Source organism: Vigna umbellata, chromosome 6 (genome assembly GCF_029865625.1).
Source record: "Vigna umbellata cultivar VRB3 chromosome 6, Vumbellata_1.0, whole genome shotgun sequence".
NCBI classification, from domain to species: Eukaryota; Viridiplantae; Streptophyta; class Magnoliopsida; order Fabales; family Fabaceae; genus Vigna; species Vigna umbellata.
In genome coordinates, this window is record NC_142170.1 from 13,726,524 (window position 1) to 13,752,566 (window position 26,043).

The 26,043-nt window shown below is 31.5% G+C and overlaps 2 protein-coding genes across 2 annotated transcripts; both read left to right on the forward strand.

Annotated features, from left to right (window-relative positions):
- Positions 1 to 2,087: 2,087 nt before the first annotated feature.
- Positions 2,088 to 5,584, forward strand: LOC124843838 (protein indeterminate-domain 11-like). The gene is made up of 3 exons (XM_047320672.2): positions 2,088 to 3,460; positions 3,620 to 4,016; positions 4,461 to 5,584. The coding sequence occupies exons 1-3, from the start codon at positions 3,307 to 3,309 to the stop codon at positions 5,383 to 5,385; spliced, it is 1,476 nt and encodes a 491-aa protein (XP_047176628.2). The 5' UTR covers positions 2,088 to 3,306; the 3' UTR covers positions 5,386 to 5,584.
- A 5,668-nt stretch (positions 5,585 to 11,252) lies between these two features.
- BGAL17 (beta-galactosidase 17) lies at positions 11,253 to 21,982 on the forward strand. The gene is made up of 19 exons (XM_047320668.2): positions 11,253 to 11,517; positions 11,847 to 11,948; positions 12,299 to 12,494; positions 14,368 to 14,456; positions 15,529 to 15,609; positions 16,236 to 16,330; positions 17,257 to 17,327; positions 17,649 to 17,739; positions 17,811 to 17,928; positions 18,008 to 18,103; positions 18,192 to 18,240; positions 18,921 to 19,108; positions 19,181 to 19,252; positions 19,404 to 19,550; positions 20,590 to 20,640; positions 20,713 to 20,884; positions 21,007 to 21,152; positions 21,501 to 21,566; positions 21,801 to 21,982. The coding sequence occupies exons 1-19, from the start codon at positions 11,335 to 11,337 to the stop codon at positions 21,903 to 21,905; spliced, it is 2,118 nt and encodes a 705-aa protein (XP_047176624.1). The 5' UTR covers positions 11,253 to 11,334; the 3' UTR covers positions 21,906 to 21,982.
- Positions 21,983 to 26,043: the final 4,061 nt, after the last annotated feature.

Consider the following 26,043-nt stretch of genomic DNA (forward strand, 5'->3'; position numbering starts at 1 on the left):
ACATTCACCTTCATTCACTTTTTTTATTGAGAAATATTATTTTAATGACACAAATGAGCTGGGAGTGCACATTGTGTCTTGGTCGTGCAAGATCCCATTTAATCATGGAACAATAAAACAATAAAACAAGATAATGACAAAAGAAAATATTTTTCTATTGCTAATTTTTTAAAGTTAATACGTGGTTCACACAAGACAACCTCATTAAAAGCTGAACAAACATAATAAAACAATGTAGTTTTGCTGTACCCACATACACCGTAAGACTGTTTTTGAGAGAGAATTATCGCAAAGATACACATATACATGACTGTTTCAATATAAAATCTTCAAAAAATAATTTGTTTATGAATGATGTTAAACTTTTTTAACTTTTTATTCGATATAAAATTTAAATTTATATTTTTTATTGTATAAAGAACAATATTTAACGATATATTCTTATTATAAATTAAATTGTAATATATTTATAAACATGCATATTATAATATAGCAGGAATCCAACCATCACCAAACATATGTCAACAAGACTCTCAAAGTTGAATATTTGCAAATTTTTGAATTTTATATTTCTAGTGTTTGCCAAATGACAGATTATTTGTGATACACATGTCATATTCACTATAATTTCTTTTTCATGTAAACCACAGGACGTCAAATTGAAAAGTCTAATATTCAATGATTGAAAATTCTTTTTCTAATGTATAGGTAATAAAAAACTATCAACAAAATTAATTTCAGTCGCCGAGTCAATGAACACATTGAAGGAAGCAAGGAGTTTCATTTACGGTGTGTTCACTTGGGGGAGAGGGGATTTGGGGATAAATGAGAGTGTTAAAGTTTATGAAAAAATTAGTGTAGGATTTGATTGATCTGAAGGATAAAAAAATTTGTTTAATTGGTAGAAATTAAAGATTACTAAAATGTCCTTAGTTATTAATGTAATATAAAATGATAATTGTTAAAGTTATATTTAATTGTAAAAAAGTTTATAAAGAGTAAAATATTAAAATTATTTATTTATTATTATTATTGTTTTTTATCATTTTTATTATTATTATCTTGATTTATTATTACTATTATTATTATTATTATTATTTGTTATTATTATTATCAGTAAATTATTTAAAAGGTACAGGGTAATATAGTAAAAGGGTTTAAATCCCTCCAAATCTTTGCTAATATGCAGAGATGAAAGTGGATGACAATCCCGCAAATCAGTATGTGCTTTTCATTGCAAATCAGTTCAAGTGAACATGAAATCACTCTTAATTCCATCCTTCTCAATCCACATGCACAGTGCAATCTGTTCAAGTGAACAGACCCTTAGAGTGATGAATCGTTTTCTATTATCGATTTTGGAGTCAACTTGAGCATGAGGAGTATCAGCAAAGCAACGTCAGCAGAATGATGAAACTCATAATGTTGTATAAGTGAGAGGAGAAGAAAATCAAACATGGTTAGTCTGAAAATTGAATGAGTAAAATTTTTTGTAGGATTATGATATGTTAACAATTTTTTCTAATATTTTTTTAAAAATAGACTACGTGTCACTATTTTATTAGTCCAAAAAAACTTTTCCAATTTTGTATCGTGGAAGAGTTACCTAGACCATCATAAGTTAACAATTTTTGTTAGGATAATGATACTTTTGACAATATTTTTTTGATAACATTTTAACATGATCGTGTCATTTTATGATAGGTCCAAAATTATTCCACAATCAATAATAATAATCATAAACATCAACATGGACCAATCACAGAATGACACGTAGATGATGTTAAAATGTTATAAAAAAATGTTGTCAAAATATCAATATTTTTTTTAACAACTTTTTCATAAGTTCTTGTAAAAAAATTGTTAAAAAAATATTTTGTCTAAACTAAACGAGAGGGTGGGAGAGTTGTGAGTTGAGGTTGTATGTGTACTATTTGTAGCAACATTAATAGTTTATCTTAATTCTGATAAAGACCATTAGGAAATGAAAATGACAAGGCCGACAAAGGATTGCATAGGAACACAGATGAAGAAGATGCAGAGATTGAGATAAGGGGGGACGCTATGGATTTCGGTACGTTAGGCATCTTTGTCTATGTGGGTGGATGGATCCATAACCTAAGAGATGTGTGTGTCTCTTAACCATGCAAAAAATGTCGGAAAGTTTGAGCATTTTTTGATGGGTAGCAATAGTTACAGTGATGATGGGATGAACTGTGGGAGAAGAATAGAAAAAGAATTAAGGGCAGAACTCAGAAGCTTTTAGCCATGCTGGTTGGAATTTAATCAATGAATCAATCATGTATGTCACTGTAAAATTTAGAAAGCAAGGAGGGTCCACTAACAATGATGTTAAGTAACACAAGGGAACTTCTTTCTCTCTCTTTCTGTCATTCTTTTTCTCTGTTCTTCTCTCTCTAAGTGCCTGTGGTATACAACTATCAACTATCTATCTATCTATATCTATTTATCTATCTGCTTATACAAATGATACTCTCTTTTTACGTGGTTTGCTTTTCCACCCCCTTTTTTCTGCTTACTTTACGATACAAGGGAAAGGGGAGGGAGAGGGGACTGTGTATAAACAAAGCTTTCTAGCAAAAATAATTGAGCTTGATTAAAGGCAACATATATTATAAACAATAAAGAAGGAAAAGATTTTTCTGGTGTTGAGAAAGAGAACAGAGGAAAAGACAGAAAAGCGCAACGTCAGAGTTAGCCATAGGGTTCTCCTTGGTATGTGGTTTCTGGTATTGTTTTTCACTGCCTCAGATATAGAGGGAAGATACTACTTCTTCTCATCTTCCTCTCTTTCTTTCTCTCTGTGTGTCTCTGATATTGTTCTATATTTTCTTTTGTTCATATTATTATAGTGTGGACATCACTGGATTTTGGTATATATATGAAAAAAACAAAAATTGTCTCTTGGGTTGGTGCCAAACAAGTTTCAGAAACCATGAATTATGTTTGTAGTATTTGCTTCACTTCGCAGATGTAGAGAAACTCTCTCAATTATCATTTTTTTCTCACTGATACTATTTTTTTCTTTGTTGGGGGATTTGAAAGACTATATATATTCCCGAGTTGTGTGTCAATTTTGCCTCTTTGTTCTGTTCGTTTCTCGTTAGTCCAGTTCCAGCCTTTTCCTTTTCTGTTTTAGGTGACGGTTGTCATTTGATCGATCCCAGAAGCTAGCAAGAGTAGTAACGTAAGAAAAACTCAGATCTAGCTATGGCTCGTGACAATTCAAAAAGGTCCAGATATGAGAAAAAACGATGAAGGATTTGATTTGATGTTCCAAAAACCATGTCTAATTTGACTTCTGCATCCGGTGAAGCTAGTGCTTCTTCAGGCAATAGAACCGAAATTGGTTCTGATTACTCGCAGCAATACTTTGCTAGCCCACCAACTCAAACGCAGGCTCCAACAAAGAAAAAGAGAAACCTTCCAGGCAACCCAGGTTTTTTATTTTTATTTTTATATATATCTCTATAAACTGTCAAAGTTTGTTTTGATTTTGGTTTGTTTGTTGTATGTTCTTGTCTTGTTTATCTGAATTGGGTTTACCTTTTCCTTTTTGTTTGGATTGGTGTTTGTATTTTCTTAATTGTTTATTCAGACCCGGAGGCTGAAGTTGTGGCGTTGTCTCCAAAGACTCTCTTGGCCACAAACAGGTTCGTCTGTGAGATCTGCAACAAAGGGTTTCAAAGAGATCAGAATCTCCAACTTCACAGAAGAGGGCACAACTTGCCATGGAAGCTGAAGCAGAGAACGAGCAAGGAGATAAGAAAGAAGGTTTATGTCTGCCCAGAAGCAAGTTGCGTCCACCACGACCCTTCAAGGGCCCTGGGGGACCTAACTGGCATCAAGAAGCACTTCTGCAGAAAGCACGGCGAGAAGAAGTGGAAATGCGACAAGTGCTCCAAGAAGTATGCTGTTCAATCAGACTGGAAAGCTCACTCAAAAACCTGTGGCACAAGAGAGTACAGATGTGACTGCGGAACTCTCTTCTCAAGGTAACTAACCTAAACCCATCACCTATATATATATATATATATATATATATATATGAATTACGGGTTCACTTTACATCATTCATTAATGAAGGATGCTATATGAATCCGAGGTTGACTAAAAATTCCACCACATTTCTTCAACTTTTTACAACATTAAAACCACGTTCCTACTCCCTTCTTACCATGAAGAAGATGACACACTAAACAAAAAGTGTATACTATATATATATAGTGTATGGTATATACCTAACTATAACTATATACTTGTGAGAGAGAGGGAATATTTGAATGTGGCAGCCAGGTGCCTAGCAAACATGGAGTGTGAATGTATAACTGTCTTTTAGGCATTGGGAAAAGAGAAAGGTTGAAAATTTGTGGACTGTTACAGCACTTATGTGACATGGGTTTGGTTTGGTTTTGTTTGTATTTGTTTATGAGAATCAGGAGGGACAGTTTCATAACCCACAGAGCCTTCTGTGATGCATTAGCAGAGGAGAGTGCAAGATCTGTGACAGGCATGGACATTGGCATTGGCATTCCCAGCAACTCAGGTACAACGTCAACAACACCTCACAAAGCACCTGCAGCAGGAGTAGTGATCCCTTCATCCTCTCATCATCATCATCATCATCATGAAGACATCCATGGTAACAATTTCCCATTGAAGAAAGAGCAACAAGGTTTCATGCCCCCTTGGCTTGGACAACCACCCTCCACCATTGATCTCTCCTCCTCCTCCTCCTCATTCTTCTCTCAGCAGGATCATGTGAGCAGTCTCCATGAAAACCCTAACCCTAGAGGTGCTGGTGGTGGAGGTGGTCCCACTCTCCCTCCCTACCCAACAGCACCTTCCCCTCCTCACATGTCAGCCACAGCGTTGCTGCAGAAAGCAGCCCAAATGGGAGCTACCATGAGCAAAACTGGCTCCATGATTAGGACCCACCAACAGGCTCACGTGTCTGCTGACTCTTTGAATTTGTCCTCACGTGACGACCAGATGACCCCCACTTCCAACACCACCACTCCCCATGGCTTGGTACCTTTCGGGAATAAAGCTGTTCCTGGTGTTGGTGTTGGTGTTGGTGTTTCTTCATCACTCCTTCACCATGTTATTAACTCTTTCTCTTCCCCTTTTGAAGGGACTTCTTTTGAGGACCCTTTCAATGGTGCTGTGACGAAAACAACCGCCGCTGATGACCGTGCCGGTGGTGGCGGCGGCGGCGGAGGAGGAGGAAATTATAATGAGGCCATGACCAGAGATTTCTTGGGTCTTAGACCCCTCTCTCACACTGATATTCTCAACATTGCTGGCATGGGAAACTGCATGAACTCCCAACATAACCAAACCCAAAACCCTTGGCAAGGTTAGCTCCATATGTTTTACAAATATATCTGCATTTTCCTTTTCTTTATTTCATTACAATATATAATATACATTTATTTTTGCTTTTGTTTATCATATATATTCTTAATCTTCCCAAAGGGACGGGCCTTCCAGAATCTCAATATTTATGTAGTTATATTTTACAGATATATATATATGACTTTAGTATATTATTTAGTTTTAACGCAGTTTATTAATTTTTATAATGTCATTAATCTTCTTTGTAGATCGGTTTTCGATTATTAATTATTGTTTGAACGTTAGTTTCTGACAACTAGCTAGACACAAAAATAATCCTAGGCGAATCTAAATATATTTTTATTTTTGTCTCTATGTATGATACTATCTGTGGGTGGACCTTGTAAAAATATTTTTTTTTTTAAATGGTCGCGTCGGAAAATTTACTTTTTTATTTTATCTTTTATTCTTTGTAATATTTATTTCATTTTATGTGTGTAATATTTTTATTCATTTCAAATAGTCATTTAAAAAAAATAATGGATACCGAAAACAAATTATTTAAATATCATATAGGGCAAACACAGCAAATGAAATATTACAATGACTGAAGTAAAATAACGAATCAAAGAAAGTAATTTTACAGTGATAATTTAAAATGAAAAATTTTATGAGGAATAAAACCAAATAATGATATACCGTAGGAAAAATGCTTAGTTCATTTTAACTATTATGAAATAAGATATAGATAAAATAGAGTTATAAAATTGATTATAATATAAACTTTAAACAATAAATGCAGCTAACTATGCGACAATGCTTCTTAAGTCAATGATGCTATTATACAAGCAAAATTACTGTTATCACTGAGTACAATTTTTCAATTAAAAAATATAAAAATATTTAAAAGTAAATAAGAAATATACATAGTGTGTGTATTAGATACGTGAAGTGAATACAAAATGGTTTTTTATGTGTTTTATGAAGGGTTTGGTAATTTAAAAGTGAAAGAAACTAGAAGATATAAATCATTTACTAAAAGAATAATAATAACTAAAAGATTATGAAAATTATAGTGTGTTAATTAAATACTAGAGGTGAGAATTTACCATAGAGTATAGAATCATTTTTTATCTTCTTTCTCTTTCTTAGGTTCTCTTCTTTTGAGTGGATTTGAGGAGATTTGAAAGGATTTGAAAATAAATTTTTTTCTCGTTTATTTGAGTGAATTTGGAAGTATAGAATTATATTGACGTGACAAATTAAAAAAAAATATTTTTAAATTCACTCTCGTTTACCTCCAAATTCACTCAAATAAACGACAAAAAAATTTATCTTCAAATCCTCTTAAATCCACTCCCTCAAAGACTTAATTTTCAAAATTAAGTGAAACACGAGATTAGTAAACAGAATTTGTGATAGAGCTGTTCATCTTTTTAAAATTTCCACTTTTAGAATGAGGTGGTACTTTTTTTTAATCATGTACTTAGATATAGCTTTATATTTTTTCTGACAATTTTTTTTGTCTTTTGTGCTTTCTTGGCATTGGATTCAAGCTGAAGTATGTTTGTTGTGATAAGAATAACACGTTCAGTCCTTATCACACTCTCTTATTTTTTATTTTTGTTGTTGTTCACGCAGCTTTTACAGAACTAAAGAAACCAGACAAACATTAAGAATGATAAACGTTAATGGCCACAATGTGTGTATGCCCATCCTTCTCCTGTGAGGTTTTAAGAATAAAAAAAAGGTTGCTTTGATACGTTTGAACCTGTTTCATCAGAAAATTTTCACTTTCTTCAATTAGTTAAACCATTTTTCAAACATGCACTCGAATAAAATCAGCAGAAACTATTCGTCATGGATTACTGTTACGCAATCTGGTTTGGTAATTATGAAGTAATGAAGTGTTTTCATGATGCATCTTTGCAATGTATCCTACCTACCACTTTGTCTTAAATCTTAATTATATTAACCTTTTTATCTTCACTGTTACCAAATCTTAATCATTATTAGCCTTTTTCTTTCATCATTTTTTCTCCTATGGAGAAAAGAAAACTCCAGTTTTCTTAAGCTATTTAAATATAATTTTTTAAGATAAATATAAAAGTTAATTTCTTTTATAACTTGAGATTAAGTTTAATTGATATTGTTTGCCTTGAATTTGTCGAAAGATTTATTAGATGGTTGTTTCGATAACATTATGTTGAAAGTCCCGCATCGATCAGAGATCATTTATAATATATAAGTGAAGTACAAATTTCATCTTACAAACCGATTTTATAGAGTTGAATTAAGTTTAAAAATCATTTTTTAATATGGTATTAGTGTCGTTATGAATTGTATAAAACGAACACTACTAAATTATGTGTGATGGTAGTAAAGGAAGTTGAAAAAATTTAGGATAATAAAAAAAGTAAAGGAAGAACAGATGGTGAGAGATTGTGATGGAAGCAAGATGGATATTTGGTCATAGGGACGTATGCATGTGTTGAGTATAAAGTGGCATTCATGGATATACGATAGAGAGGATGGGTATATTAAGGTGGAATATTGGGATCTTAAAAAGCATTGGATTCTTTTTTTTTTTATGAGGACGATATTCGTGACTATGATGTTTAGAATATATATGTTGGTTTGATTTATCAGTTTAAATTTGTTTAGTTTTTAAAATTAAAATTAAAATTTGTTTTTAATTCTTTAATTTTTTTCCTTTATTTACATGCAGATAACAATTTATTTTTCATGGAAACAGAATTTTAAAGTGTTCTTTTTCACAAATAATTTTTTCCTCTCAAAAGCCTTTTTCTTTTTAAATGAAGAGAAAATAAAAATTCAGATCAACATTCACTTATTTAAAAATCGAATTCCGATTAGTTTTTCGGTCGGTTTTCAATTAATCAAAGCTCAACATTCGACTTTCGAAAAAATGAATTATGAACTTACAGAATACAATGCGGTAATTAAACGACGTATATTAAATATGTAATATTTTGTATTGTTTTTTTTTTTTAAAAATACTTTGACACATTTTACACGCTTTTCCATTATAAAAAACATGTGAAATGAATTACCATTGTGCTTTTTTAAAATGTTACAGTTGTATAAACATGCAACAGTGGTAGAAAAATACTATTTCATGCATTAGAGCATTACTTAATATATAGGCACAACTTTAACATGAATCAAAATAGGAAAAATTTATATGAAAAAAGTTTAAATAATAAAAACATATATTATAGGATTTTTTTTATACAGTCATTACACATTTATTTTTATCAATGGATATATATTATTTTGATGATATTTTTAAAACAATTCATTTATAACTTTTTATTTTATTAGCAACTTCAAACTGATTAAGGATTTTAATATTAGTTAAATTAACTTAATGTTTATAATTTCATAATTTCTATGTAATCCTAAATGATAATAATCGAGAACGGTGCTCAAATTTAAACATAAAAGCATTTTTAAAATAATAACATTAAATAAGACAATTGTTGAATTTTGTTTCATAACACACATATAGACTCAAATAAAAAAAAATCATCTCTAAATTTCATCTATATTATTTAGTTATTATTAGAAAAGCATATCTATAATAAGATTTGTACATTGTGTCCTATGCTTATAATTTAGAAATTACAATTATTTATTTCATAATATCAAGAAGATTAAGTGAGTTCAACTAATACTGGCATTCTTAAACAGTGTGAAATTAGGTATAAGTTATTCTTTAAACGTATATTTTTTTGTGTAAATGACCCAATATTTCAAAAATATCAGAAAAATCATACATATTAATTTATAAGAAAACTATATAAAATATATAAATGATTCTTATAATTCACTATTATATATATAAAAACTCAGACTTAAATTGTTTACGTGGAGGATAAATAAGAATAGGATAATTGCATTGCATGTTTATGAAAATTGTGAAAGTGGTGAGATTTCATTGTTGGAGAGAGACAGAAAAGGTGGTGAAGAAGAACGTAAAGGGAAAGGGAGAAGGAAACGTAGGAGGTAACAGTAATGGGTATGTGTGGGTACTGTTATATGTTACTGTGTTGCATTGGTTTTAGGTGTTATTGGGGTTTCTTTTTGTCTGCAGTCTAAAATGGAATATGAAAAATTATAAGCAATGTGTGGTTGGTTGGTAGGTTTTAAAAGGGTTTTTGTTTGTTGTCTGTGTATTGTAATGGCGAGCATATATAGAAGCCATCATCCTAGTTGACTTGTCGTTGTAAAGATGCTTCCCCCACACTTACCCTTTGCCATTAAATCATCTCACCTTTTCTCTTTGACCCACTTCATCACTTTTCTTTTTAATAATGCAACCTTCATTTATCTATTTTATTTACAAATTCAATAATAATAATATTTTCACACACATCAGTATTTTACATTCATTTCATATTATTTTTATTATTTTTTAGAATAATAATAAAATGATTTCCATTCATTTAACATACTTAACAAAAATAAAATATCATAAAAAATGAATTTTTGTAATTTTTCAAGAAAAAAAAAGATAGTATCAAATGAATTTAAAGAGAATTATATGTATCAAATATCATTTTTTTTACTTTTTATTATTTAAAAAGAAAAAACAAAAATTCATTCTTTCATGATGATTTTATTACTGTATTATATGTCAAATAAATATAAAAATGTATTATTTTAAATTTTCTCCTTACAACACTACTATCTAGTTAAATTATATATTATTTTTTTAAAGCGAAGAATACATTAAAATAAAAAATTAGATTTATAAATATTTCTTTTTTATATATTTTTTAACTTTATGATTTTTACTTAATATAAAACCTGATAAAAACTATCAATTATATATGTATATAAAACTCTAGAAATATCAATGGTTTGAAATCTTTGAAAAGACTGGTATAGTTATAAAATCTCTGTTATTTATACGTTAGATTGTTGTGTTAATTAAGGGTTGTTTGAGTCTCATTTTTTAAATAAGGGCTTGTTTATAGAAAGTGGTGAGGTATAAAATAGATGGAAATAAAAATGTGTAAATAGGAATGAGTAAAATAATAAATATTTGATTGAAAAATAAGAAAGAAAGTAAATTGAAAAAGGATAAAGATGACTTAAAAAGGTAAAAATAAAATAAAAGTACTAGTAGAATTTAGTCTATTTTAAATCAAGTTTTATTGTACCAGATAATAAATATTTTTCTTACTATTTCTTATATACTTGTTTGTGTTATTTCTATCTTACCAAACTAAATCATAGATGTGAATCGAGGTAATGGGTTCAGGCCCATGTATGGACTCCTTGGACCTTGGCCCAACAAAAATTAAAAAAAAATCTCTGGACTTTTGTCCATATTTTGATTTCGAATTAACTTGATTTTAAAGAATTAATTTTGAGTTTTTTTATTGATATATCTTAAAGACAACTACGTTTAAAATACATCTGTTATTAAAAACGAGTGTCTTTTTTTTATAAAAATTTAAACTGCCTTTTCTCACGATACAAGGAAATAATATTTTTTCAGTAACTTTTTAAAAAACTTAATGTTAGATAAATTTCATAAAAGGTGACGTAAACAACGCCGTTTTTTATAATATAAATTTTAAAAGATTTATTTTCACACGAAATGGTTTTTGAAATTTATTATTAAAACTGATTTTCGCTTTCATCAAAATATATTTTAGTTTTCATATTTTTATTTTTTACTTTTTCTTCTCTTATTTATGACACGTGGGATAAGATAAGTGTCAAACATGTTGGTCAATGAAATTATTCAATTTTCTTAGTGAACTCGTCTTATCCTCATTCTTTGCTATTATTAAAAATGTTATTGGTGTTAAATTTTTTTTCTTAATTTAATTTAAAAAAAAGATTAGATAAAATAATCTATACGTAAAATGAAAACATGTTTGACTTGATTCGCTGAACAACAGAGAGTAATATTGAAGTGTGTTTGAAGCGAGTGGGTGAATGAGAATTCGATCGAGTAAGAGTAACGGTGCAGCATCGAAATTGGTGGCCATGGCGAAGAAGGGAAGCTCCAGAGCTACCATTTTCTTCATCTTCGTCTCTTTCATACTTTTTTGTGCTTTTCTCCCTGTTTTCGCTCCTCTTCCTTCTTTCCATTCTCCTCACCGTTCTCATCGCAATACAGTAAGTTTCTTTACTCCTTCTCTCTCTTATATTACTTTTTTTTTTTTGCAGCTCAATATTCTCAACTGTTTACACAATTGCATGAGCTAGCTCTTTGCCAAATAGTAAATACTAGGATTGATGTGTTAGTAGAGCCGGTGATATTGCGCTGTGCTGATAGTAACCTGTTAGTGAAAGAGTTTCTAATTTTAGTCTTCTTTATTTATTTATTGAAAATAGGGAAAATTTTATTATATAAGGAATGTCTTCAATTCTTTAAGATAACTTGCACTATAATTTGTTTGTTATTTTTTCTGCCTTGATTACTAGCTGTGATTGTTGGTAATCAGGTTAACAGAAAGTTTGAGATCGCCAGTGATAGGTTCTGGAGAGACGGTGAACCGTTTCAGATCATCGGTGGTGATTTGCATTATTTTCGAGTGCATCCGGAGGTAGTACATTTCTTGCTGACATCTCTTAGTTTAGAGAGAGGGAGAGGGATTTTCAGCAACTGCCTGGCTGCACACCCACTGCACATCATGATTGTGTTTCAGTCATTGGAAATATTATTGCTTCTTCTTCTTTAAAGTTGTTTTGGTTCTTTTATCTTGGTATTTTATGATCAGCGGAACAAGAACATGGAGTGAGCTGTCTTGCTCTCTTGTTATCTTCATCATAAGAATAACAGAGATTGATAAATGAATTTGCCTCATTATTCTGAGACATGATAACTGATAAACATTTTGTTTTGTTCAAGTTAAATGCTTTTATATGGTGATGTTGTTTTCTTTCTAATTGGCAGTACTGGGAAGATAGACTGTTAAAAGCCAAGGCATTGGGCTTGAACACAATTCAGACTTATGTTCCGTGGAATCTGCACGAGCCAGCTCCTGAAAAGTTTGTTTTTGAGGGTTTTGCCAACATTGAAGCATTCCTGAAACTTTGTCACAAACTCGGTCTCCTTGTGATGATTCGACCAGGACCATACATTTGTGCAGGTTGGATATTGTATTGTTGAAGATATGATTCATTGTTAAAGATATGATCTCATTAGGTTGAATGTAAATGAGGATATGAGATGTATTTAGTAGATATGCAGATATTTTATTATATTTTGTTACCTAATTTATCTTGTACATATAATTATAAATAGATCTCTGTGTATGCTCATAACATACAATTCTTGTAATCCTACACGGTATTAGGGTAGGGTTCAATCCCCTCATGTTTTTTTTCTCGCCCAGTTTCTGTTGTTCATGATGAATAGTACAGCTAATGCTTCCTGCTGCCAAACAGTAACTCATTCAAGACCAAAGATCTGAGTATAACCATCAACCACCGAGAGTTTTGAAATGATCAATATTACCATCCGTCCAACCTTCACTATATACACCCAGTGACAACCAACAATAGCCATCTTTGGAGGTAAATTTAATCCAATGGAGGAGCAAGAAACATAATGCAGTTGCAATATTTAGTATTGTGCCATGGAAGCAGCTACAAGGGAAATTACATAGCTGCAACAACTCCTTTCAGCAGCTCCAATTTGGGGACATTTGTGACTGCGAGCTTGTTTGCGAGCCGCTCTTCATTTTGCATCTAATTCAGTCTTCCATGAAAAGACTAAAAGCAGATTTATTGTCATCTTGTGAGAGAAAAAGTTCTCTAAGGAAAAATCACTACTGAATTTGTCAGCTCCGCTGACTAGCTAGCAGATATGCTGACAAAATCTCTCAAGGGGTTTTCATATTGATCATATATGCAGCAAGTTTGACAGATTTTTCATATATGTTCTAGCTTGAGGGGGAATCTTGAAGATATGATCAAATTAGGTTAAATGTAAATCATAATATACGATATATTTAGAAGATACGTAGGGATTTTATTTTATTACCTCATATCCTGTACATATGATCTGATTACGAATAGATCAATATGTGTATACAAGTCCTGTAATCCTACCTACCAATATCTTACAACTTAAATGCCTGTTAACCAAATTTATCTAGGAACTTCAAGTTTGTCTAGATTACCAAAACATAATATGCCGTTTCTCATATATACCTTTTAGCGAAGAATGTAATTTTTGGGTTGTACTCACTTATATTATATCTCTTTCAACAAAATAGCAGAATTGTAAAACCCATATCATGCAGGTTCCATGATAGTTTTAGATCTCCTCCCTGATTTAATCTATTCAGATGCCACATACAATATTATATGGAATATTATTATAACTATGTTAGATTCACTTACTAAAACTTTTATAATGGCCAAGTTTCTCCACTCTAAAAGCCTCCTTTTGCTCTTCCTTTTCTAGTTGTAGTTTGTGATGTATGGTTTTGTTCTGTTGCTTACATTTTTGTTTAATAAATGTCTTTAATTACAGATCTGAAATTCATTTGATTGCTTTACTTCATCCTGCTTATATGCTGGATCATGTGTCAATTATAAACTCTAATGATTTACTGTTATCATTTTCAAATCTGAGAGACCTGTCAAAGTTATTATCCCAATCCACATTGGCAAATTTTCTTTTTTTCCTTTGTAGTATGACAACAAGAGAAGGCAACATGTGTTCTCTATTGCCAATTCAAAGTTTGTATGGCTGGCCATTGTCATCTTTTGTCACAATTATTTCCATTTCTTATTCTTTACAGATGATATAGAGAAGGAAAATAATGTTTAGCTTCTGTATGCTCTGCGCTAACTTTGACATTGTTCTAGAATGCTATCTTATCTATAGATATCTTATTTCCTCTTTTATACAGTATATTTAATCCCCCCACCTAGAATCTCCATTGGTGTTGATATTTGTTTAAAATGATGAACAAGAATTCCAGATGATGAGTTACTGTTGATTTGTTTCAGAGTGGGATTGGGGTGGTTTCCCAGGTTGGTTCCATTCCATAAACCCAACTCCCAAACCAAGATCATCTGATCCTACTTATCTTCAACTGGTATGTTTTTCTTTATATATTTTATTGTAACATTGGTCTTCCATGCAACTAACTTCTTTGTACTCAGTAATCTTATGGTTGGAGTTGTATTTTTTATGTTTTTTATTCTATAATTCTATCTCTTATATGCCTTTCTGTTTTTCAATTTTGGAAACAAAGCTCAACATGACTCTTGGTGTTTTATAATTTATTCATATTTTATTAGATATTCTCTCGCATGTTTCGATGTTCTTTCCTCTCCATTTAAACATGTAAGTTCTTTTGGTCTTTACAATTTCTGTTTTGTCTGCTTGAGAATCCTGACTTTCGAAGAAGAATGTGAATGTAGTATTCTCTTATGTACGTGGGAATCAAACAATGTTACATGAATTACAGTTATGTTGTCTTGATAATTTCAACATCATCCTTATGATTCTTGGGCTCAAAATCTCAATCATGTCTACTATAATGGGTTGTAACGCCTTGATTGATACCATGAGTGTTTCAGTAAATGAGTCTGGAGGTTGAGATTGTTGTTACCTCTTCTGAGATCTGGCTTCTTAGGTCTGGATGCCTAGCTTCTGTTGCATCATCTTAAAATTAAATTAAGATTATGGTAACATGCAACCTCAAGATTTGAATTGAGCTCAACCCGCTGTGACAATTGGAGAATGCTGCTATCATTTAGAAAGTTATTGAAAAATATACAAGTGTAGATGTTGCAAGGCTATAACATTGCCTGTCTCTCTCATATTGATACCACATAATCAGCCTCGTTGGAGAAATCCTTTAGTGCTTTGATGTCAGGCTATATTCAATTAAACCATCAATTTGTTATTTTTAAAAGGGAAAAGGTGAACTTTTTTGTGGCTTCATTTTAACAATGTCTTATAGTGGTTTAAATGGAGTATTATAAACAAAGCATTATGATCATTGAACTCGTAGCATTTTGTAAACAACTCTAGATTGTGAATTAAGTAATGTGATTTTGGAAAGGATGTCTATGTCCATGAAAGCATTTGGTGTACGTTGTTGCCCAAGTTTATACATTACTTTCATTGAAGTTTGGACTTATTATAGTTTGAAATTTAAGGTTGAAAGATGGTGGGGTAATCTGCTTCCAAAGTTTGTTCCTCTCCTATATGACAATGGAGGCCCTATAATAATGGTTCAGGTATGTTGTTTTGAGTAGAGTTTATTGAGTGTATTTACCTGATTGGCATTATTATCCAGATGTTTATAAAACATAAAATATGTTGAAGTTTTATGTTGACTTCAAAAACAAAACTTTATGTGCTTATGGTGTTAAAATGGCATAATTTGCTTCTTCAAGTTATAGGAGTATGATGGAGAATGGAAAGAGATATTCTGAATTATTGATATGATATGTGTTGTAGACAAATTACTGAAACCATATACTAATCATTTTAGGTCATTAATATAATGATTTTACAAAAAACTTGATTGATACAAGCCTGACCCTGACCCAATAATGTCAGTACTGTCATAAGATTAAAAAAAAAAGTCCTATTATTTTTACCATTTCTCTTCCTATTTGTTCTCTCTAAAACTTAAGCTATGTGGTTTGGTTACATTTAGTGGAAAGTAGTATGTCTAAATATGCAAGTATTCCTCTCTACTCATGTGAATCCCTGAATGCTTAACTTTATTTATTAAGATTGGACATAACGTCACAACTATTGAATAGTTTTCAAGATTTGTGCATTTCTTCTATTTGGATGTTAACCACTTATCTTATGAAAGGAGAATTATATTAACTTATGTGACATCATTTGACAGATTGAAAATGAGTTTGGTTCTTATGGAGATGACAAAGCATATCTCCATCACTTGGTCATCCTGGCTAGAGATCATCTTGGCCATGATGTTATTTTGTAAGGGTTATGTTTTTTAAACCTCACTTTATTGTTCTTAAGCTGGAGTATTTTTCTGCAATATGATATATGGAGGCTATAGTAAAAGATGTTGGTTTGTACGACTAGGGTCATCTTAAGAGTTAGACCATGACTTTTAGTTCTCCTCTTTCTGTGTGTGTATCATTCAGTCTCAGTAATTTAACTGCCTAAGTTTCAATGTGAAGATAGTGATACAGAAATGGACCAATTGGAAAAAGGAGAGATAATGTACTGAAAGAGGAGGATGAAGTGGAAGAATTAACTATTGAGGGTAAAAGATTAGTTAGTAACGGACATGACTACTAGTTTCCAGTCAAAAAATTAAATTGGTAATTTTAGACATCATGAATGTTCCTAGTTATTATTTCGTTTTCTTTACTTAATCTCACTTTTGCAAACATAGCCACCAATATGGAATTCATAGGTGTCTTGCTCTTCTTATTGTATCTCAGAAATATGCAATTTTTAATTTTATTGCATCTTCATAATTAACTTTACCAAATTTAGTTTACAGTCTCCTAGGAATTCCTGTCTAAACATAATATAATTTGTATAGGGAATGAAAAAAGATGGTAAACAGTTTTTTGTATAACCAATCATATGGTGACAGCTCAAGTTCTCTTTTCTATACACATTCTTGAGTGGTCTCTATACTGTTTCGAGGCAAGTAAGATAATTTGCTATAATGGTATATTTTTCAGAAAAAAGTATTGATTTGTTTATCAACAAAGAAGGATTGGTTAAACGTGAAGTTGAATTTCAACTTTTGGAGTTCTACTTATAATGTTCAAGTATACCCCTAGAAATCCAAAATTTAAACCAACATAGGTACAAGTCAATGTCATGGGTAGTTTGAGTCCAATCTCCTTTTTTGTTAACCTTTTCCTTATATTCACTGTTTTCAGATACACTACAGATGGAGGCGTGAGGGAAAATCTCGAGAAAGGATCTATTCGTGGGGATGCTGTCTTTTCAGGTGAAAATTTGTCATTATTAATATTAATTTAAGGTTTTACAAACGTGTTCATTGTCCTCTCTCCCTCCCTCTCTGTGTAAAGATATGTGAATAAGGAATAGTCTCAAATTATGTGACATGCCACATCCATGACAGATTTGTGTGCCTGTATGTTTGTGAACTCCAACCTTATTTTCTTATCCTTATTAATTTGTTATTGACTGATATATATATATATATATATATATATATATATATATATATATATATATATATATATATATATATATATATATATATATATGCATATCTATATATATGTGAGTGTGTGTGCTTTTATAGCTGTTGATTTCAGTACTGGTGATGATCCTTGGCCTATATTCAACTTACAAAAGGAGTTCAATGCTCCAGGAAAATCACCACCTTTGTCAGCGTAAGTGTACTCCTATGAAATATAATTTTTGTTTATCAAATGCTAAATACTCAAAGTGCTTGTCATATCAGCGAGTTTTACACTGGGTGGCTTACACACTGGGGAGAGAAGATTGCCACGACAGGAGCTGATTTTACAGCAGCTGCTCTTGAAAAAATTTTGCAAAAAAATGGTTCTGCAGTCCTCTATGTATGTCTCAATCTCTTCCTTTCTACCGTTTGAAAATCATTCTGAAGAATCCTCTTGGTTTGGGTTTTCTAATTTTCAGATGGCACATGGTGGGACTAACTTTGGATTTTATAATGGAGCCAATACTGGTGTAGATGAGGCTGACTACAAACCTGATCTCACTTCTTATGATTACGTTAGAAATCTTCTAACCCTTATGTTGCAACTTCCATTGTGAACTGTCATATGCATATTGCAAACTGGACTGACTATCACATATCCAGGATGCACCAATTAGGGAATCTGGTGACGTTGACAATTCAAAATTCAATGGTATGGATCTAATGATTTTCACTCATTTTCAAGCTATCAATATTCTGTTGTACTTTTAGTTTTCAAAATATCTACTATTTTGCAAATCTTTAGCCTAAAGCACTTTGTCATGCTGTGGAAGCAATATTCAGAGTCAAATAGAAAGTGTGCCTAAATAACTCTCTCTGGTTATCCTAAATACATCCAAATTCTACCTTTTAATATCTAATTATGTCTTTCTATCTTTTATGCTTTTCATGTTTACTATATTGTTATGAACATAGTCAAGGTTTCAAAATCACACCCTTTGTAACTTGGGTTTCAGAATTTTTAGAAATTACTCCTGTTTTATAGGTAAAAGAAATATGATGTTGTTACAGTTTCTGTTCGTGTAGAGAAAGAAAACATTCTGCATAGAACACATTGGACAAAAGCAGGTTTCAAGAAAGTTATACTCTCACCAGTCACCCTTTCTCATATTATGAATCAAAATTATGTGGAACTTTACAATCTACAATGTTTAAACTTTAATTTACTTCCGTACTGGCATAAAATATCATATATTCAATTGAAGAATGTCTTCTCGTTTATCCAAACTATAATTCGTTCCCCTTCTCGTTCTGTCATTGTTTGTTAAACTTTGTTACTTTCAATATAATCATCCAAGCAAAATTTTAAATTTGTGCTTGCATATGTTTCAGCTATTCGAAGGGTTATAGCCAGATATAGCTCAGTACCTCTTCCATCTGTTCCCTCTAATAATGAAAAGGCAAGATATGGACCAATTCACTTACAAAGAAAGGCTTTTTTACTTGACACGTTTGATTTCACCAATTCCACTAATGTGTTTGAATCTGAAACTCCAATGCCAATGGAGTACGTGGGCCAGGTATGTCATTTCTTTTCATAATTGTGAAAGATTCCTAAATTCCTAAACTGTTCTATTAACCTCTGCGTTCAGTTGTTTGGTTTTGTATTGTATATCACTGAATACAGAGCGAAGAGAGGTGGAAGAATTTTGTTCATACCAAAGGTGCTATTTTAATTCCTTCGTTAGTTCTCATTTTGTTTTGTAGCTACTTTCTTCTGACACTATCATCTTATTTCTATTACCCATAGCTACAAAGTTTACAGGATGTCTCATCAATATAGCTTCTCTAATACAAGAAATGATAAATGTGCAGTTACATGACAGAGCTCAAGTATTTATTTCATGCCCTTCTGAAGATAGTGCTAGGCCAACTTATGTTGGAACTATCGAAAGGTGGTTAAATAACAAACTAAGTCTCCCTGATGTTAAATGCCATTCTAACATCAACTTATTTATTCTGGTACGTAGCTGCTTTCTTATTTATTCTTAAATCATTTTGTAAAGAATTTAATTTTGGTCGATTTTTGAGCTTATGTCGTGGACTAAGCAAATATCAGTTTTGATTATTTTTCTTTGTGGGAATTCATTTGGTCTTCGTCCTCCATTATGGAGATAATAAGAGAATACCAGAGAATTTAAATATTTATTGACGACTTGAAATTTTGGTTTCAGTAGGACTTAAAGAGAACCATAAGTCCATTAAACCTTTTGCTTTACGCTACTCAAAGAAGTTAGCGTAAATAGTCGTTAAAAATGTTTGTTTTTAATATTTAAATTTTTTTACACGTTAAGTAGAACATTTGGTTTTAGTTAGTCCTTAGAGAATAATTAAAACCACATCATTTTTGTTCTATGTGTTGAGACTGAAAACATATAGAATCTATTTTGTTAAAAAAATTACCATTTCAATTATTTCGAGGAACCAAAATATATTTACTTGATGAATAATGTAAGGTTTAATTATGTTTTTAGTGTCTAAAATTTGGAGTGAATAATGTTTTGGTTCTCTAAATTAAAAAAAAATAGTATATTTTAGTCTCTCAAATTTTTATAAAATGATTTTTGTTTTAAACATTAAATTTGAGACTTAAAAAAGTTTTTATAAAAAAAATCATTTTAGTTGTTCAAATTTAGTGTGTAGGGGTTCAGATCACATATTTATACTGCAAGAATCTAAAAAATGATATTATTTTTTTTAATTCGATGGACCGTAATTATATTTACTCTAAATTTAGGGAGCTAAATATTTTATTGAGTAATTATGTTTTTCTTAATATTTGAATTAGCCTAATAGTCAATGTTAGAAGTTAGTAGCTGAATTGATACATTTCATTCGACTTTTGCAACTTGACATTATTTATTGGTTAACTTCTTACTTTAGTTGTTTAGTTTGTTATCCCTGATTATGATAAATCAAGATGCCTCAACTTCTGAGCGGTTTCCTTCAGTTTATAATATGTTATGGGATTTAGCCGAATACTTTCTTCTGCATTTTGTAGGTTGAAAACATGGGTCGTGTAAATTATGGGGCTTACATCTTTGATAGAAAGGTATAGGTCATCTGAAGCTGATGCTCTAAATGTTTTATGGTAATTGATTGATGTTTGACACGACATCTACAGGGCATTCTGTCTTCAGTTTATCTGGACGGGGAAAAAGTAAAAGGGTGGAAAATGTTTCCTATTCCCTTGCACAACCTGAATGAAATGTCAACCTACAATCCTATCACGCAGGCTTCCTACTCTGCATTCAGTGAAATAAAATCATCCAGAAAAAAGTTGACTTATAAGCATGGTATGTACTAAAATACATTCTGGCTGTGTGGAGAGATGCCTTTTTCTATTATTAAGGCTCACTTTTACGGTATTCTAAATCGTTGATATCAAGTGTTGACCAATGTGTTTCTTTTCCTGCAGAGAATACTTCCAAAGAACCTGCATTTTATTCTGGGCACTTCTCAATTGATAAATCAAGTCAGGTCATGGATACGTTTATATCATTCAGCAATTGGGGGAAAGGCATTGTGTTTGTTAATGACTTCAATATAGGAAGATATTGGCCGGTAAAGTAAAATAGTATTTTATTCCTCTTAAATAAATTATAATTGTGATTATGTTGCATAACATAAAATGTTTTCCGTTCCAAAATTATAGTTGTTTTAAACTAGGGCACATCCATTAAAAAAAAGTTCACTATTATATGTAGCAGTTTTTTGAAGTTTAATGCTTTAGTAGATAGATATAAATAGGGGTATAACAAAAAAACATATTACAAATGATATCCTGGATTTGTAAAACAACTTTTGTTTTGGAATAAAACGGAATTGATAAAAAAACTATAACTTTACAAGATTTTAGAAGGGAAAAGTAAGTTGTCCAACAATGATGTTTTTGCTTTGGTTCTTTGATAGTCGAGAGGACCACAATGCAATCTCTACGTTCCTGCTCCAATCCTAAAGCAAGGAGACAACTTTTTGGTATGTTACCGGAATAGCTTTAATTTGACTCTAACACCTATATTTGTTTTATATGATGCAAATTTGCTAATTGTAACTCTCATCTCATAAATATCTTCGATTGGAGATGTTACAAGACTCTAAGGACATGGTTCTTCCAACTATTATAATTGTGATTTATCTCAAAAAAATTATATTCACTCGAGAGAATCACATCCAAATTTGATTACATTCTCCTCAACCAATAATGTGCAGGTAATACTTGAGCTGGAGTCTCCAGATCCTGAACTTGTGGTACACACAGACAGTGAGCCAGACTTCACATGTGGCTCTAATGGGATGAGCCTTCATCAGCTTTAATAAGATCTCAAAAAAATGTATGACCGTTGAAAATAATTTAAGAAGTTGGAGTTCAATACAATTTCCTACCTTCAATAGATTCTAAATTACTGCACATATAATATGGTAGATAATATAACTATTGAAAAATTAACCATTGACTCTTAAGTAATAGCTACGATTGAGTAACCAAAATAATGTTAGCACTATACTTTAAATCTCTTTACATTAAAGTAACTAAACCATGGCATTTAATAATGTGTTTGAAACAATGTTGTATTCTCACAATGTCTCAATGGTTAAACCCTTTAGTTGTTCATATTTTGGTGAGTTTTCTCCAGTTGGATCCTCGTTTTATTAGAATCCTTAATTTAGTCTTAAAAAAATGCTAATTTGAGTCAATTGAGTTTTTGTTATTAAATTGGCTTAACGAAGTTAAGTTTTTAATGAGATAGGATGTTGGTGTGACCAATTTTTTAAACATAGCATTGACATAGCTCTATGCGTGGAATTTAAGAACATTTAACATTTTAAAAAATTAGAAATTTTTGGAGTGTAAAATATAACCAAGAATTAGGATTCATTGAAATTAAAATTGTTGTTCCATTGAAATTAGGGTTTGTTGTCCCTAATTTCTAATCATATTGGGGTTTCCTCAAATCCTGTTAACAATAGGAGTCCAATTAATTCAAATTAACATATTTTAGGACTAAATTGATAATTCTAATAAAATAGGAATCGAAGGGGAAGAAATCTATGTAGTTTCCTGATTTTTGTTTGTGGAGAGCAAATTCAGGATAAAATATTAATAATCTCTTCTGAAGTGTAGAAGTTATTGAAGAAGAAAACTTGATCAGTTTTCACTTTCATTCTTACATTATAAATTAATATTTATACTTTTTAGACATAAGCTTCCACTCCTTTGGTTATATTATTTTAATAGTTTTATTTTAGAAATGCAGACTAACTCCATTGCAAATAAAAAGTTTGTCTCAATGGTCTCAAAATATGTTCCTATATCTTTAAATGTGTAGTTGTTACTTTTAATTGTTTATCTTTTTCAACAAACTTTTATAATACTTTCGAAATTAAATTTCAATTTTTTTATGAGGTTATTATTAGTTTCAAATAACTTTTTTTTTTTGTAAAATTTAATATATTCGTTATAAAATAAAAATATAATTTCTATATTCAATCTTTATCTACTGCAATAAAATTTCTATATATATTTCTACTAGTATATACAAAATTTATTTACTAAATATTTAGTTTTATTTTTTATCAGTAAAATACCAAATATTTAGTTAAGTTGATAAAATTATACTTGATCCTTTTTTCAGATATTAAATCACTTTTTATATAAAGCTAATTTCATATAATTTTATGATAATAAACTATTGAAAACTTAAAAAGTAATAAAATTATTATTATAATAATTATGAAATTAAATATAAATAATTTTTATAATTGTATTATAAGTAGATTTTATTTATTTTATAGTTATAATTAAAAAGTTATTAAGTTTATAAAAACTGTAAAATTAAAAAAAAATCATTAAATTTTAAAAAATAATAAAATTGAAAAAATAACTATTTTAATTTTTAAAAAAACTATTTAAAGAATAAATTTGGAAAACAAATTTAGACGGTAACATCCCAAAATATAGTAATTACCATAATTCAGAATTAATTACAATTAACAGCAACATAAACAGTCTTTGCATTAAACTCAGCGTTTAAATAAAAACCGAACGGCATCAGTACAAAAGAACGTACGTTCAAAATAGAATTTAGAGATAAACAGGACGAACGGTTTTACAAAACATTTAACCGTACGTACAACTATTCTACCATTTACATCACAAATCTAACGAGCGCTCTAAGGCTCGGCCTTGACTTCCACCTCAACCAGATTTGCATCTTCCAAATTTTCTTCTTCCAGTATTTCTTCAAGAGATGCACCACCATCTGCTCACATCCACAACGGATGATCATTGCAAGACAGGACGAACGTACATGGACAATTGACAACACAAGGAAAACGAAAGGGTAAGCTTATAATATTTAATTCATACATCCAACATACACATTCAACATTTCAATGCACACGCACAACATACAATTTAACATAATTCTTCATAGTACTTTATAAGTATAATAGACGACCGTCCGGACTGTATGAACCGTGTAGCTACAGGCGTCCTTGCACCCGAGTGATGTAGTAACTGGGATACACTCAACAGCTGCCACTCGAGGTTAGCTCTATCCAAAGTACCCCTAAGGAATAGAACCTCCTGCCATTCCCACACATGACTACCCCCTTCTACGTGAAGATGAGTATCACGGAATATCAGGATGGACCAAGCCAGCATTAGCTAACCACAGTCATACTTTACCAATTCAATATTCAACATATATGAGACGTTCCTCCCTGGAACGCTCGTTCAAAATCCAACATCATAGATTCAGTTCTCATAGTGTTCACACATTAATTTATCATATTCCATCATCTTTTACATCTTTAGTTTCAAGAGTCAAAAATGACGAACGTTCAGTCCACTGAAGAGTTAGGACGAACGTCCAAATGAAGTTATTGGATATTCAGGAAGAATATATAACGAACGTAATTTCTGTTGGACCAAATTAAATGAACTGACTCGACTTGAAGTGTACTGGTCCTTAGAAAATATTTGGGATAAAAACTTGTACCAGATTTAATGCACAATGGAGGGTCAAGAACACTTAGAATTTATCTTTGAAGAAATTTGCATAGGAAAACCAATGCCAGGAATTTAACGAACGTAAATGAAATGAATAGTTAATACTTTACACGAACGCTATTTTATCAGTTATTTATCCAATCAGTACGAGCGCTTGATATGAGACCTAGCGCGATTCAGGACGTACGCTCGTTATAAGACCGAGCACTATTTAGGACGAACGCTTGGTAGAATACCGTGCGCCATTTAAACGAAAGTTCGGTATCAGACCGAACGTTACTAAGGACGAACGTTCGACATAAGGCCGAACGCTATTAAGAACGAACGTTCGACATAAGGCCGAACGCTATTAAGAACGAACGTTCGACATAAGGCCGAACGCTATTAAGAACGAACGCTCGACATAAGGCCGAACGTTCTCGTTTCAGCATTGTTTAATTTAAGGCGTACGACAACTCTATGTTGAGCCGAACGCTCAAACATAGTAACTCAAATGAAGACGCTCGTTCTCACACCGAATTCCTCCCAAATGAAGGAATTCAATTCTAAGTCTTTTCAGGGAAACCGAACGGTATAAGACCGTACGGTGACGAGCGTTAATTTTCATAGGGAATTTATCAGATCCAGATTCTCAAACATCTTAACTTTTAACATTAATCATATGATTCAAACTCTGTAATTTCATATCCGTATTAATTCTCATACTGTATAACAATTAATTCACATTATCAAATCCAGCTATATACTACTCATTAATCCTTCATACACCTCAAAATCAACATGCAGTACATCCAAACAAAAATCATATTCATCCAGTGCAACAGGGTTCGTTTATAACAGCTCAACATCATACTTTTCATACACGCAAATCAGATCATACAGCATGCAAGTATAAATTAAACATATAAGCTCCCCTTACCCGGATTGGCAACCAAACTTGTCCTAGATGTAAAAGTGGCTTCGTTCAACAAGCTTTTCTTATATTCTTGACTCTTCCAAAACAAAATCTAACCACAGAATACAGAACACTTAGAATACAAGCTTGCATGAAACTAAAAACCCTATTTTTTTCCAGAAACCTAAGGACGAACTACGGAAAGGGGACTCACCAGCTTAGATTCCAATTTTGTTCGGTCCAAAAGGAAGATCACAGCAGGACGAACACTCCTACGGTGCTGCAAACGTGATCGGAGAATAGATGTGAGTTTTACAGTAGAGAGAAGGTGACTGGTTTCAGAGAGAAGTTGGAGAAGATGAAGGGTTTGAGTTCAGAGAAAAGAGATGAGTGGTGCAGGTGAGAGAAAGAGTTTTCAAAAATCTGGTTTTGTAAATCTCACGCTCGTTTGAACGAACGTGTCCCAAGTTGACACCTGCACACCAAACTCTGATTTCCGAAACTTCTCCCGCGACACGTGGCGTGCGTGCATGTGTGGCTTGGTG

Bases quoted from the DNA above. Each gene is read 5' to 3' on its own strand.
- LOC124843838 (XM_047320672.2), top strand. From the start codon at position 3,307: ATGTCTAATTTGACTTCTGCATCCGGTGAAGCTAGTGCTTCTTCAGGC. The intron at 3,461-3,619 runs GTTTTTTATTTT...TTGTTTATTCAG, and splicing joins AAACCTTCCAGGCAACCCAG to ACCCGGAGGCTGAAGTTGTG. The intron at 4,017-4,460 runs GTAACTAACCTA...TATGAGAATCAG, and splicing joins TGCGGAACTCTCTTCTCAAG to GAGGGACAGTTTCATAACCC.
- BGAL17 (XM_047320668.2), top strand. From the start codon at position 11,335: ATGAGAATTCGATCGAGTAAGAGTAACGGTGCAGCATCGAAATTGGTG. The intron at 16,331-17,256 runs GTAAGGGTTATG...CACTGTTTTCAG, and splicing joins CTTGGCCATGATGTTATTTT to ATACACTACAGATGGAGGCG. The intron at 19,551-20,589 runs GTACGTAGCTGC...TGCATTTTGTAG, and splicing joins ACATCAACTTATTTATTCTG to GTTGAAAACATGGGTCGTGT.